Below are 14,241 nucleotides of genomic sequence, written 5' to 3' on the forward strand. Positions count from 1 at the left end.
AATTAATCATAGCATAATAAACAATTAGCAAACCGAGTTTTGTATTTAAGTAATTTGAAATAGTTATCTTTTTAAAATATATTTCCAACAGCACCAAAAATAGCTTTTCAGTAACCAGTAATTAGATGTTGCATGAGTAATTCAACACTCATCGGACACACCTGGATGTGGGACTGCATCTTCTTCTTTTCATTCTGCAGGCCCTGGGTCCTTTCCTCTTCTTCCTCCACCCTAGACTCCAGGTCATGAAGGATCTCCTCCAACTCTTGCTTTTTGGAAGCCAGACGAGCTCTCATCTCCTCAGCCTCTGCAAACAACTCCGTCTCTGCCTGCAGCTGCTCTGCTAAGATGTTCTTCTCCTCCATTAACTGCACATAAACAATGTTAAAACATTCAGCTATTCATCGTAGAAAACCATGTAAGTATAGTTTAATATAACTTGTTATAACGGCTGTGGTTATAACTTACCTGCTGGTGTTTCCTCTCCATCTCCATCAGCTCTCCCTCCACTTTGGTCTGCTTCTCCTTCACCTTGACCAACTCTTCATCTTTAGCCTGCATCTCCTCCTCCTGCCTGGTCACCTGCAGCAAAGGCTTCACCTGCAGGTTCAGATGAACAGAGAGGCTTCAGAGGACGACACACATTCTAGCTGCCATGGTGGATGGCCTCAGCTCTTGGGCAACAGCTACATTTACATATGTACATACACACAAGCACACACCTTGGTGAAGAGTCTCCACCACTGCCAGTGACGCAGCTTTAGGTAGGCAGCGCAGTTTCTCTGGAGAACTTTCAGGGCACTAAGCTGCTGCTGCTTCTTAGCAAAAGCCCTGAAGCATTACAACAGGTGGGAAGGAGACCAAAGACTAAGTGTGACAACAGTAAAATCTACTTTTTTATAATTAAATATATAGAAATGACTCTGTTGAGGGGTGGAAGAGCTCTCAAACATAAGCAGCAGTGGCAGAGCAACCCTTACTTGCGTGCCAGATATCCACGGCAGACAGCCTGGAAGTAAATGATGATGTCAGTGATCTTCAGGTCCCTCTCTTCCTCCAGGTGGGCCAGGACTCCGGCCCTGAAGAATATCTTACTCTGGCCAATACGAAACAGGTTGCCGTCCAGCTCCAGGGCTTGAATCTACCAAAGAGAGAGAGAGACACAGAAGGAGAAGACAATGCTTAAAAGGATTACATGTAAGTTTTCTCTGCCGCCGAATGTGGTTTCTTGCCGGTAGAAGGTGTTGATAGAGGTCACTTGCCAAGAGCTTCAGCCATTGTTATGTTTACAAGACAAGAGGTTTGAATGCATGCTCTGGGCATCTCTATTTCTTAATCCTCCCCTGCTGGACTGAGGGCAGACTGGATGCTCCAGTTACTCATTATCGGAAAGTGACGAGATTGGCTGGCTGGGCTGGGGCATGCTGGTTAGCATGCTAAATTCAGTAGAAGAAGTGATAGATATAGAAGTAAAACAAGAGTTAACATTGGCGTTTTTCACAGGTGGAGACAGCTCTTGGTTAGCAGAGGAAGCTGGATGCTGAATTTGCAACATTTCTTCTAGACTTAAGTAAGTAAGTTGTAAGCTGTTAATGCTAATGGCTATGCAGCAATAGCAAAAACTTACATATAGCACCTTTAAGTTAATAGGCACCCTTTGTTAAGATACAGGTGTAAATTAAGGGGAAAAACTTTGCAAAACCTATTTTATATTTAGAAATGTTTGCTTTAATATCAAGGTGGTTCTTAGTTCTTCATTTATACTGTACTCTCCAATGATAAACATACTGATTCTTTCATGCAACTGCCTTATTATTATGACAATGAAAAAATCATAATAAATGAAGACTTGTTTCAAATGTGAGCCTTTTGACCTCTAAAGCAGGAGTCAATATTATTACCAGCATAATAATCTGGTAACCATTACATCCATTACAGTATGGATTTAATGGTTTTCACCTTGTGAGTCTGAGTGTGTGTGTGTGTGTGTGTGTGTGTGTGTGTGTGTGTGTGTGTGTGTGTGTGTGTGTGTGTGTGTCTCTGTGTGTGTGTGTGTGTGTGTGTGTGTGTGTGTGTGTGTGTGTGTGTGTGTGTGTGTGTGTGTCATTTGCCCCCCCTCAATTTACATCACTGGCTCACATTTGTTTTGAGTTGCAGATCACTTTATCTGTGTCTCTAGTTTCCATTGGTTCTAAACTGAACTCAAGTCCTTACCATTCTCTCACAGGCCTGCTTGCCATCCATAAAGCCTTTGGGAATAGCATTAGGAGTGAGTATCTCATACCTGGACACAGAGCAGAGAGGACATAGAGTCACTAGAACAGTGTTCAACTGTAGTTCCATACTGCCTAAAACTATTACAAGTACAAAGAGAGAGAAAGAAGTGGCAAATGTCTCTCTTAAAAGATAGAGACTGCAGAGATCAAACTTCACAATAAGGAAAGAATACCAGAGAGCAGAAGGAAACTAGATCCATCATCAATCTTTTATTATCAGAGTGCAAAAGTTTACTGCTAGGCTTCTGAGAACCATATATCATGTCATATAAAGGGTAAACACTTTAATACCCCATCTCTGTTGAAAAAAATCTATGTATGACATTGTTATTTATGGCAATAATATACTCTTATTTTAGCAAATTCATATCATGGTGTTTCATATAAAACTAGTTAAGTTGTTATATACTTTACTGTAATTTCTAAATTTTCTAAACCGTAACAGGAAATGTGATGACCAAAAACTGAGAAACAGGTAGAACATTACCTCTGTCTGAACTCCTGGAAGACAATGCGGTTGGGGAAGCCCTGTCTGCAGATACGGATCCCCTCCAGCACTCCATTACACCTCAGCTGGTCCAGAACCAGGTGGGGGTCCAGTTTACCAGCCTGTGTTAGGAGGAAGAATTGGTCACTAAATACAGTACAAATGCATCTCATCAAAACCCAACCCAAGGATTTATTACTGTACATAATTTTACCAATCCCACAAAATGTATTGACATAGTAATAGTAATATACTGTATGTTGGATATACAGTCAATTACAAAATATCAAAACTTTGAATTGTCAGGCCAACAGATTTTTAGTGGTATTGTGACTATGACAATCTTGAGACTCACCCTTTTTTCATGGTTGGGGATGATGCAACGGACAAAGTTGGGGTTGGTGTTCCTCAGTGTGGCCATCAGCTTAGACAACTGCTCCTTGTACAGCTGTCCCACGGTGCGGAACATGCCCTTCTTGGTCTTGTAGGCGGCACCAAACGCTGTCTCATTCATGCCTGCAACTTGGTCAAGACCCACGATCCGGTCAACTGGTCATGAAAAATGAGATGAGGAGAAAGAGAGATAATTATTATTAATGTGAAAAACACATAGGTTACTCATGTGACTTTTGTCATGCTGGTTTTACTGATAGTCATGTGTAGAGGATAAAAAGTGAAGTGCTTTGCTACTTACATGGATGTAGAAAAAAAGAAAAGACAATAAATATACTTGAAAGTCTTTTATTGGTGTTTACATCAAGTGTGAATCTTCATCAGGAAATGTTGCCAATAAACGTTGGTGTTCAGCTGAGCAGGGTTTGCTCTTTTCTATTTTTGTGATAAATCATGAAGACATACAATGGTGTCAAACCAGCTGTGAGCAGAGACCATCTGTTGGTTTGATGCAACATAACATAGGCATAACATTTTGCACACACAGTGCTGGTTTCTGTCCAACCATCTGCTGAACAGTCCTTTATTCAAACATGATTTTAAAGCAGGATCCACCTGATTTGAGTCCACCAGGCAGCAGTAGAGGGCTTTTTTACAGCCAGGACACAGAAAAACAGTCTTAAATATGTAACATACATTAGAATATTGTGAAGATGGGGATTTTCAGACTATTTTATGTCAAGCACTGGACTAAATCTACAAGACTCACAACAAACAGCAAACCTACTCAATAACAGCAATTAGCATGATTATTCCACTCATTTATCCACTGACTAAGTTCTTGTTATGTACAGATATGCGTGTAAATCTAAAACTTTTTGTTTACTTTTGGCCACATAGACCTCTGTCACATGTAATGTTTGCATTTAAATATGTCCTGCCCTGTCACCTACCGCCAACTATCCAATAAAAGCAAAGTGCAAATTAAATAAATTTATACATCTTCCTTCGTTCAAATTGCCAGGGGTAAAAATAACACAGTAGTGCAGTTCTTTTAAAAATGCACCACAACACTAAGAGCAAAGCATAAATACTGGTGACATAAGGTGAAATTTACTGAGCATTTCAACAGACACATATCATGTCAGCAGTATTTATACCAATTTGCTTAGTCATGCTGCACAGCTACGTGTCTTCCTTTCCTACAACTGCAACAGCATTTTATTAAACCTCATATGCAACTTAGTCACGTTTAACTTAAACATTCACTAATGTTATAAAATTACATCCCCATAGCACGAATAAATCAAAAATTCCATTACCCTAGAAAATTTGAAAGTTGTGTACTTCTGTAGCCTAACAACCAAAAAAATCAGTTTTGCTTCAATTTATCTAAAGATGACCACTGCTTAAATCAGGGAGACAACCCTACTAAGATTTTCTCTGTTAAACCCACAAATGAGTAACAGTTCAGCAACTCTTTCTCCCATCATCTTTATATACAAAAAGTCTAATGACACAGAGTTGGACTAGGTATCTGGCATGCGGGTTTCTCAGATATTCAATTCTTTCAGTATATATAAATGCCAGCACTTAGTAAGCAGGAACTTGAATCAATTCTGGATCCAATGATCCTCCTTGAGTTTGGTCACTCCTATTCTTTTCTATCTGCTGTTAGCTCTGACATGCTCTGGGTTAAGCCTGTTGAATGCAAAAAAGATGAGACAGTCACTGTGATATCTTTAAATGGAACTGTATTAGTGGAGTCGGTGGAGTGCTAATCACTGCATCATTCACAATTTTTAGGTGTAGTTACACCTTCTAAAAGCATGGCGTCCCATCAAATCAGTCTCCTTTTTGTGCCCCTTTTAGTCAACAAAAATGCATCAGGGCCTAAAAGCACCAGCAGGCAAACGTTCAGTGATAATATTTCCTGTTTCAGATTATCAGACTTTTTACAATAATTGTGTTATATCTGTTTTTCATTTGTATGAGAAAAAAAACACAATTTTTTTGCATTATAAAAATAAATACCTTACCTAGCTGATCATTCAGACAATAGTTATTGGAATAATCATAGTGGCAGTAAGCCCCCAGCATTGACTGTAGAATGAAAATTTTTTGTATCAGAGTTTTTAAATACAGCAGTAGTGCAGCCATGCAAAGCCAGAGGGGAGTTTTAGAGGGGTGCACAGTTCAGCCATGACAAGACAGGGAACCAATGAGCCCTCCAGTGGAGAGGATGAGGAGAAGCAAGTGGTACATGAAGGTTAAGTGTTACTATCATTCACCTGGAGCTTCATGGAGCCCAGACACATTGTCATAGAAAGAAGCTCTTTGAAACGTCTGAATATCTACAGCAACAGAGACACAGACACAGGAAGAAGATAGGAGAGTGAGAGAGAAAAAGAATGCATGCAAACACACACATTAACCCATCACTTATACACCCACAAACTTCCACAAGCATTGATTAACTGTTAAAATAGGGGACTGGAGAGTAAATATCAGTTCATTCACTGCTACACTAAAGAACAGGCACGTCATCAAAACCTTGTTATCATTTAAAGCTGGTGTTGGGTTATCATAGCTAGTCATTACTCAGCGTAAAGATTAGTCCATAAAGTGAAATATAGCCATTTTGCTTTCCATTTGCCCTGTCAGTGATTCCATGAAAACAAAGGTCAAATTAAAATAACGATTATGAAGGCCATGGTCCCCATTTGACTGAACATTGCACTCGCTGGGGAAGAAAATGAAGGATTAAAAATAAATCAGTCACTAAGCTCTGAGAGAAGAGTGTGCTGGGATGTGGTTTACCTTGCTTGGATGTTTTTGCTGGTAAAACTCATCCCACATTAGAGAAACCATTGAAGCACACTGCTAGATGAAACTTAAGAGAGGAGATGTGAGAGACGAGAAAATAGCTTTCTCCTTTTCATTAGATCAGTGAAAAGAGTCACTGAGTTATAATAAGTATAAACCAAAAAGAGATATGGACAAAAATTCTTTTCTTTTGTCTCTCATTTGTTCAATCCCCAAAAGCTATGATGTGTAACAACCTTATGGACTCACATAGATAAATGCAGGTCCATTAGAATTTTTACAGCTAATAAAATTGTTGTATGTATCAATATTCTTTTGTACAATTGAAACCTTGATGAGCTCCTGCACAGAAAGTAAATTGTTAAGAGACTCACCATCTTTCCAGAGCTCAGCCACAAACTTGTCAGTTGACTGGTGCAGCAGTGTGGCCACATTGTCATTTAGGGGATCCATGTTCTTCATAAGCCATTCATCAGCTTTATAGTCCACCTAAGGAAACATAGCAATTCCTTGGTGTTATTTTAGCATTTGCAAAAGAAAATGTTATACTATATTTCCATTTCCCTCAAAAATCCCAAACGAAATTGTGATTTTTAATGACAAATGACAAAACAGGCTAAGGTATAATGCACTGTTGTACCAACAACAACCACCCACACTTTCTTTATAATTTAGTTATGGAGGAAACACAGGCATCGTGTCAAAAAGCAAAACAACTCAGCATTTAATCAGATTTCATTTATGGACTCTCTCATCAGCTATATGTCATCCACTCTCTTTCCATTCTTTACTCTTATACCCCGGTGACAACTGTGTAAAAATGCTTTCAAAATACACTTTCAGAGGATTGGCTTTAGGTCTCCTGATGAATAGCCACTGGTCTGTTACTTCACCTGTCTGCAACAGTCTGTATAGTATGTCTTAACTGACAGTTAGATTTTGCTATAATAGTGTTTCAAAGTACCATTTGGCTGTTTTTTTAACTTAGAGGCAGTAACAGATGTAGAAAGTTCAGAAAATCCCATAAAACAATCACGTACAATACTGAACGAATAACATTCGTTGTACTAGGGTCAAAGACTTTTTATTATTTGCACATTATATTTGACTGACTGCACAATCAGGTCTCACTGGAACATAGTGGGTTGATGGGATTAGTGTCTGTAACATGATGATAATTTTGACTTGTATGTGTTTTTCAAACATCTAACATATTACAGAGAGTGTTGGATTAGAGCAGAGCATAACAAGTAATTGACACAGTCTGCAACCTGAGATGAGGAATGTAAGATCTCCATATGGGCTTCATCAGAATCCTGGAAAAGCAAACTCACAGTGTTTGTACTCATTTTCCTCTTCAGTATCTCTCTGTAATGCAGAATTTATTTGATGAAGTTCAAATTTAATCCTGGCTGAAATAATGAATACTGGATGCTTAATATTTAGCTGAATCTGAGATTTTCACCTGTTTGTCATGGTAAGGCTCAGGCTCAGGACTGATGCTTAGACACGGCTGACTGATGCTCTTCAAGGCAATCATATACAGTATACATGTGCAATAGAGGAAAAAGAGAGAGATGAACCTAATTAAACTAACAAACTACGGGCTATACAGATTTCATGCTGCAACTGAAAAGCGTCCTCCCTGGAATGCAGTGGAGTATCGTTTTCTCTTTGCAGATGGTAGACCAACATACAAAAGGTGAAAGTTGAAAACCTCCGTTATGTAACTGCCAGGCACCAAACATTCAATCTCACACCAATGTGAACCAGATGTGGGTTTTCCTGCAGAAGCAGTATGACAACTGGTCTATTGTTTTCAAGCAATGACCTGGTTAACTGCGCCTTTAGAGGAGCTAAGTCTGTGCCTCCAATAAAGGCTACAAAAAATCTCAAAAACAGAGTTGTTGCATAAGGAAAACACAGAAAACCTGGATAAATCTAAGGTTTAATCTAAAGAGACATGAATAAAGGTTTTCATTACATATTGCACTTTTTTAGTTTTAAAGATCTGTCTTCTAGTAGTAGCATACTTACAGTAAGTCATAGGTCCAACCAGCTAACATTCCCAAGAGAAGAGTCAGAACGCAATCATCTTAATGGGCCTGATATACATACCCTCCCTGCATAGTGAATGATGCAGAAGTCAGCTTTGTCCTTGAGCTGACGCGGCTTCTGAAACTTGGCGTGTGTGCCCTGCTCCTGCAGCACCTTGTCTACAAAGGTCTTGTCGGTAGCCTTGGGAAACCAGCATTCCTCATCCAGTAGAGCAAGAATACCAGGGGGATTGGTCTGAGGAAAATAAATTTTGTTACATACTAATATTCATAAGCAGGCACAGACACACAGTCACACAGACAGAGAGAACTGACCGGCCTCTCAATGAGGTCAATGCAGGGCTGCAGGTCGAGGCCAAAGTCGATGAAGCTCCACTCGATTCCCTCCCTCTGGTACTCTTCTTGCTCCAGGATGAACATGGTGTGGTTGAAGAGCTGCTGCAGCTTTTCGTTAGTGTAGTTGATACAAAGCTGCTCGAATGAGTTCAGCTGGAAGGAAAGCATAAAGCAGAATTTAAATTATTTAATTATGGTGACATTTTTCTTGTTGATCATTTTGCAAATATGATTATATTTCTTTAGGTGGCCTGCTCACCAGCATTACAGTTGATTTTTTGTTTATATTATCAGTTTCAGTGCGTGCTTAATCCCCATGACTTGATTAAACTAATCAAAAATTAAAATGCTCAGACCACCTGGATTCTGCTTAATCCATGTGTAAAGGCACAAAACAAAAAGTCTAAAAGCTAAATTGTGTTTTGTGGAAATTATTTTGTTAGTGTTAAAGCACCATAGTCAGCACCTCAAAGATCTCAAAGCCAGCAATGTCCAGGATGCCAATGAATGATGCCCCCTGGCGTTTGGTCCTGTCCAGGGCCTTGTTGATGCGGTGGACCAGCCATCGGAACAGACGCTCGTATGTGGCCTTGGCCAGGGCTTCAACAGCAAAGTCAGCCTGAGGGAAAAGACAAAGAGCGCAAAACCAACAAGAGTAACCATGAAAGACACTATTAATGATACATAACCCACTGAGCAATGAGTACAAATACAAGAATATAAACATTATGTTGCTGTTCGAGTTTGGAGTGTTGTGGATTTATCATGGTATTACATCACACTATGGGCTTCAGTTAAGACAAACCATTAGCCAGATGGTCTAGATGACCTGTCTAAGCATATCGTGCAACCTTTAAGTTTGCATAGGTGGGGTGTACTTTAAACAGAAACATATCAAAGCACAGACATACAAACTGGACTTCACTTGATGTTTTCATTCATTTAACAGTGAAAAAAATTAATAAACATGAAATGCATTAGTTATTGTTGTTCATAGTGTTTGATGGCACCTTACCTGTTCTTTAGTCTGTGCCTTCTGCACATAGTCTCGTCCCACTTTGATCCTTGGGGTGAGGATAGCTCTGGTGAACTCCATAACATTCATTCCAAGCAGGTGGCAGAGCTTCTGTGCAGCTGGGAGAGTGAGGGAGCAGGAAGCAAGTACCTTATTGCATTATATACATGTTCACATATATAACATCAGGTTTCTTAATATAAGATCAGACCTTCAGAATCTAAGTTTAATGCTAGGTTCAAATAATTGAATCAAAAAATGAAATAAATAAGTCTAAAAGCAACACTTCCTAACTCTGTTTTAACAACACAGGAAATATGACTATACCCATATGCATATTCTGTCTGGGCTAAAACCCCAAAATGAGTCAAGAGCTTTCTTTAAGTGAGGTCTTAGAGGACTAGCACTAGGATGTTTAATGAGTCTTGCCCCCGGACAAGGGACTTAATAAAACTAACAATATTATATATTTCATATGATTTTCTTCTTTCTTACACTGAATGGTATGTGTCTACAAGTTCAGACTGCAGAAGCATCTGATGATGCTTACATGATCCATACAATATAAGCATTCAACCAACAAGAGACACACAATCTAACTTCAGTGTAATCATGTTTCTAATAAAGTATGTCCTCAAAGTGAATAGTGGGAGCATGTATGTGGATATGAACACTGTTTTCCATCACCTGATGTAATGGAAGTTGAAGGGTCATAGTCATCTCAATTTCTGGATTCATGACTGACATTAGCATGCGTGTACATGTTGTATTGTGATAGATGTTGGATTTTTACCTGTGTTCTCTGGCATAGAGGCCTGATCACTGTTTCTCTCCTTTTTAAAGACAATGTTGCCAAATTGCAGCACTGCAGATACCACCTTCAACATGCCTGGCAAGGATAAGATAACACTTTATTGATCCCCAGGGGGAAACTACTGTATATAATGGCAGAGTAGGAGAGTAAAAAAAGAATGCATTTACAAAAAGAGAAGGAAAATGAGAGTATACTATATTTCAGGGCACATCTGGATCTACTACTCACAGACAATCTCGTCGTGGGAGAAGCTCATGATGTGCATGGCCTCCATTGTCTCCTGGAAATTCTCCTTGTCCTGCTGACCAGGGATAGGAATGTTACCATTTGACAGGAAACGGTAGTTGTTAAAGCCTTCGAGGAGCAAGTCCGCTGGACAAGGAAAGGAAAGAAAGAGGATTTTTAAAATTCTTTTTATTAAAGATGTTCAATTATTTACATGGTAATTTTTTTAATCAATATTCTATTCTTTTTTTTTAGTTTTTTGCTCTATGTTTTATCTAGTTTGTGTACTGTGCTGCTGATTTTTTTCTGTTTGTAAAGTGTGTGTGTGTGTTTGATGCATGTTGACTTTGCCCTCAAAAGTCACAATTTTAAATGATGGTTAGAAAATGCTCAGATTACATGTGTTAAATTTGCAACCATTTTCACTAAAGACAATTCAGTTTAGACACAAAGAGTAAGTGCATAAGTGAGGGAGAGATCAAGTGACCTTTTAAATCCACTAGTTCATAGGAGAAATATGTGGTCTAAACACCTTCTGCATCATCATGAAACAATGCACTAACAAGCTAAATTAAAGTTAACGAGAGCGAAAGATTTGTTTCACTGGTGCTAATTCAAACCAGCTTTCTTTAGCCCCTGTTCTTTGTCTGAAGCAAAGTAGAAAACATGAAACCTCACTGTCCTTGCTCTCATTGTTTTGTTTATTGTGATTGCTCCTTATAGTAATAGTCTGACACTCACTTCGGAGATGCTCTCCAGCCCCTGCCAGCAGGCGGTAGAAAATGTGGAAGGTCCTCTCATCTTTGGCCTGTCTAATGGCCCTTGACTTCTCCAGAAGGTCTGACAGCAAAAGTTCAGGAATGACGGTGAAATTTACAACATGAAATCAAGCAAATGATACTGTCAACACAGTAGTGTTGTAACATTTCTGTTGTGTTTCCAAAAATCCTAGCAACTACTATTTTCAGAAGAAATTCTCATGAAGCACATAACCAATCTTCCTAGAAGTCCTAGATTTTTAGAAAGAAATCACAGGGAAATCAAATCTAATTCTAATCTAAAAATAAATTTAATCTTTCTATGAGTGTTGCAACAAAGACATTTTATCCAAATGAGCCTTATCCATTATTCTCTTCACCAGGCATGAATAAACTTGAATCAAAATGAGGAATAACAATAAAAAATGGTTTCATTATAGCACAGTTCCCTCTAACACTGGAATATACAGAACAGGAATCGCATTCTTGTGGTTAAGCATAAGCAGTTGTGAGTCAAATAGCCTAACTACTACTTTCAGCTCTAAACTCAATGTGTACCCTTTATTTTAGCTCTGTTTTTGTGTTTCAAACAGTATTTTCGACATTCTGCTCCCTTAGCCTGTCACATTAAGGAGGATACAAGTTTCAATATTGGCCCCAACAATGTAGCCTGTGACATCAAAGTTGATTCTGATGAACTTCCCCTGCAAGAAAAAAGATGCACATCTATGTTGAAAAAACATTTGTTGAACTTATTTAAACTCCACAGGTTAATTACGGAAACCTATGATGTCAGTTTGTTTGTGTGTGTCTATCTAACAATTTCTTCTCCCTTCAGGCACTGTTGCATTTTAAATACAACTTTGTGGATTCTTGCACATGACAGAAAGGAAGTGAAGAACAAAATGTCTATATTAGGAAAAGCCAGGTTAACTGGTCAGAAAGAATCTCAGGCATGTCTGTGGTTTCCTGACAGTGAATGTGTGTTTGGATATGTGTGCCCATCTGTCTACTGGCCTTCATAACTTCTCATCTGAGCCAGCTGGTGATTCATCAGGACAGAGCACCATAGTGGTTAATCTCGGCCACATGATTTACTTAGTCACACAAAAAGTTTAAGGGCTTACAGCAAGAATTGTTGTGATTCCTGTAACTCATCAATACATGATGAGAGATAATAAAATATTAGAAGTAAATATTATAAACACCTCCTTCATCATCATGGATGCATTAGTAAATTATTAGAGAGAAAAGGTTATGAAACAATGAAAAATTTTAATCAAATATTATACAGTTACATGATTAAAATCACAAGAAATATTAAAGGAATACAATTTGGAAAATATGTGTATTTACTTTCTGGAGATACCACTTTCATGTCTGTACAGTAAATATGGCACCATAGCCAGCAACCTTTTAGCTTATCTTAGCAGAAAGACCTAAAATAGGGGAAGTAGCTAGCCTGGCTCTCTCCAAAAGTAACAAAATCTGTCTACTAGCACCTTGAAAGCTCACTAATTGACAAGTTATATCTCATTTGTTAAATCCATACAAAAACCTATGTAAAAAACAACACGCTGGTTTTACAGGGGTTTTATCTGGAATATTTTTTGGCAGGGATCAGAAACTTCCTTGAGTGTCCGCTGGTAGTCTTGTCAAGAAACAAGATATAATGTGTTTATAAATGAGCTTTAGAGGTGCTGGTAGGCAGATTTTTTTTAACCTTCTGACAGACCCAGGCTAGCTTTTTTCCTTTGTTTCCAGTCTTTATGTTAAGCTAAGCAAACTGGTTGGTGGCTATAGCTTCATATTCACCATACAAACATAAAATATTGATCTCCTCATCTAAGTCTCTGGCCGAAAGCAAATAAGCATATTTCTCAAAATGTTGAACTATTGCTTTACCAAAAGGTACTGTATTCTAACAAAATTCAGGGATGAAGAGGCAATGATTATGCTGAAGAAAATGGAACATTTGCATGACAGGATAAAATTATTCTTCCTTTGAGGTCATCCAGCTGCTTTAATTTGATTTACTCATTTTTATTCTCATTGATTTCATGAAAGCTCTGCAGTATATTCCAAGAAAGACTAATTATCTAGTATTTCTTGACATGGTACTTTTGTGCCAATTTGCAGTATTTTTTATAAAATCCCAAAACAAAAGCAAATCAGTTTAGTAAAAGGTAAGACTTTCAATAATACATCAGATTATCTCTTTTATATATCTGACCTTGAGAATCGCTACACAGACTGAATATATATAAGACCCACAGTGGGGACAAGCATCTTGTACTATGTTCAACATGAAGAAAATTCTGTGGGAATATGTACATTTCTTTGTACACTTCAGTTCAGACAAATCAATGTCAGTGACTGTCATTTCTGGACACTATCTGTACATTTTTTTAAATCAGAAGAATGGTCATTTAAATAGGATCCGTAAACTCACGAAGCGAGATGAGTTGTCATTTTTAACTGTCTTGGCATTGCCAAAAGATTCAAGGATAGGGTTGGCTTGCAGGAGCTGGCGTTCCAACTCACCCTGTGAAGAAAGACAGAGAGGTAAGAATCCAACATCTTTCAAACATTTCTAATGCCTGGCCCCACGTAATGCATCTTTTTATCACAATTTATCACATTTTTCTGTGTCCGCCAAAACATACACAAGCTGGCAAGGCAAAATGAATTCTTTGTAACAGAGCAGCTTGAGGAAAATATAGACAAGTCAATATGCTAAACCAATCTTTCAGACAGTGAACAATTTATCATGGCTCTGTTGGCTTTACTTTAGTCAACTGCAGTACAATGTGATTTTTGCCAAGAGAACTCGACAAGTTTAAGGGGCCAAGACAACCAAACAGTTTGACAGAACCCGTGAAACCAAAAAGGCACTACGGTGACTCTGTTCCAACACATACCCTAGTGAGTGGTTAGTTTGGGTTGATGAGTGAGAGCGATCTTCTGGCCTGCACATTCCTAAGGCTGTGATGATGTACTGCATCACCATGATGGTTATCCTGTTGATGGCATCCTCCCAAATCTCAAAACCTG

At 38.5% G+C, this 14,241-nt stretch overlaps 1 protein-coding gene across 3 annotated transcripts in view; it reads right to left on the reverse strand.

Annotated features, from left to right (window-relative positions):
- LOC120788408 (myosin-10) overlaps nt 1-14,241 on the reverse strand; it is a 56,477-nt gene that overhangs the window by 11,190 nt on the left and 31,046 nt on the right. For all 3 annotated transcript variants that reach the window (XM_040124208.1, XM_040124207.1, XM_040124206.1), the window contains 17 exons: nt 13,640-13,732; nt 11,828-11,891; nt 11,171-11,269; nt 10,433-10,576; nt 10,184-10,279; nt 9,391-9,509; nt 8,842-8,994; nt 8,355-8,528; nt 8,101-8,274; nt 6,357-6,471; nt 3,119-3,312; nt 2,764-2,885; nt 2,215-2,284; nt 981-1,141; nt 723-831; nt 469-600; nt 162-368 (listed from right to left, as the gene is read on the reverse strand). In XM_040124208.1, coding sequence (XP_039980142.1) covers nt 162-368; nt 469-600; nt 723-831; nt 981-1,141; nt 2,215-2,284; nt 2,764-2,885; nt 3,119-3,312; nt 6,357-6,471; nt 8,101-8,274; nt 8,355-8,528; nt 8,842-8,994; nt 9,391-9,509; nt 10,184-10,279; nt 10,433-10,576; nt 11,171-11,269; nt 11,828-11,891; nt 13,640-13,732 — 2,226 coding nt within the window. The remainder of the gene's footprint in view (nt 1-161; nt 369-468; nt 601-722; nt 832-980; nt 1,142-2,214; nt 2,285-2,763; nt 2,886-3,118; nt 3,313-6,356; nt 6,472-8,100; nt 8,275-8,354; nt 8,529-8,841; nt 8,995-9,390; nt 9,510-10,183; nt 10,280-10,432; nt 10,577-11,170; nt 11,270-11,827; nt 11,892-13,639; nt 13,733-14,241) is intronic.

This window comes from Xiphias gladius, chromosome 3, assembly GCF_016859285.1.
Source record: "Xiphias gladius isolate SHS-SW01 ecotype Sanya breed wild chromosome 3, ASM1685928v1, whole genome shotgun sequence".
Classification (NCBI taxonomy): domain Eukaryota; kingdom Metazoa; phylum Chordata; class Actinopteri; order Istiophoriformes; family Xiphiidae; genus Xiphias; species Xiphias gladius.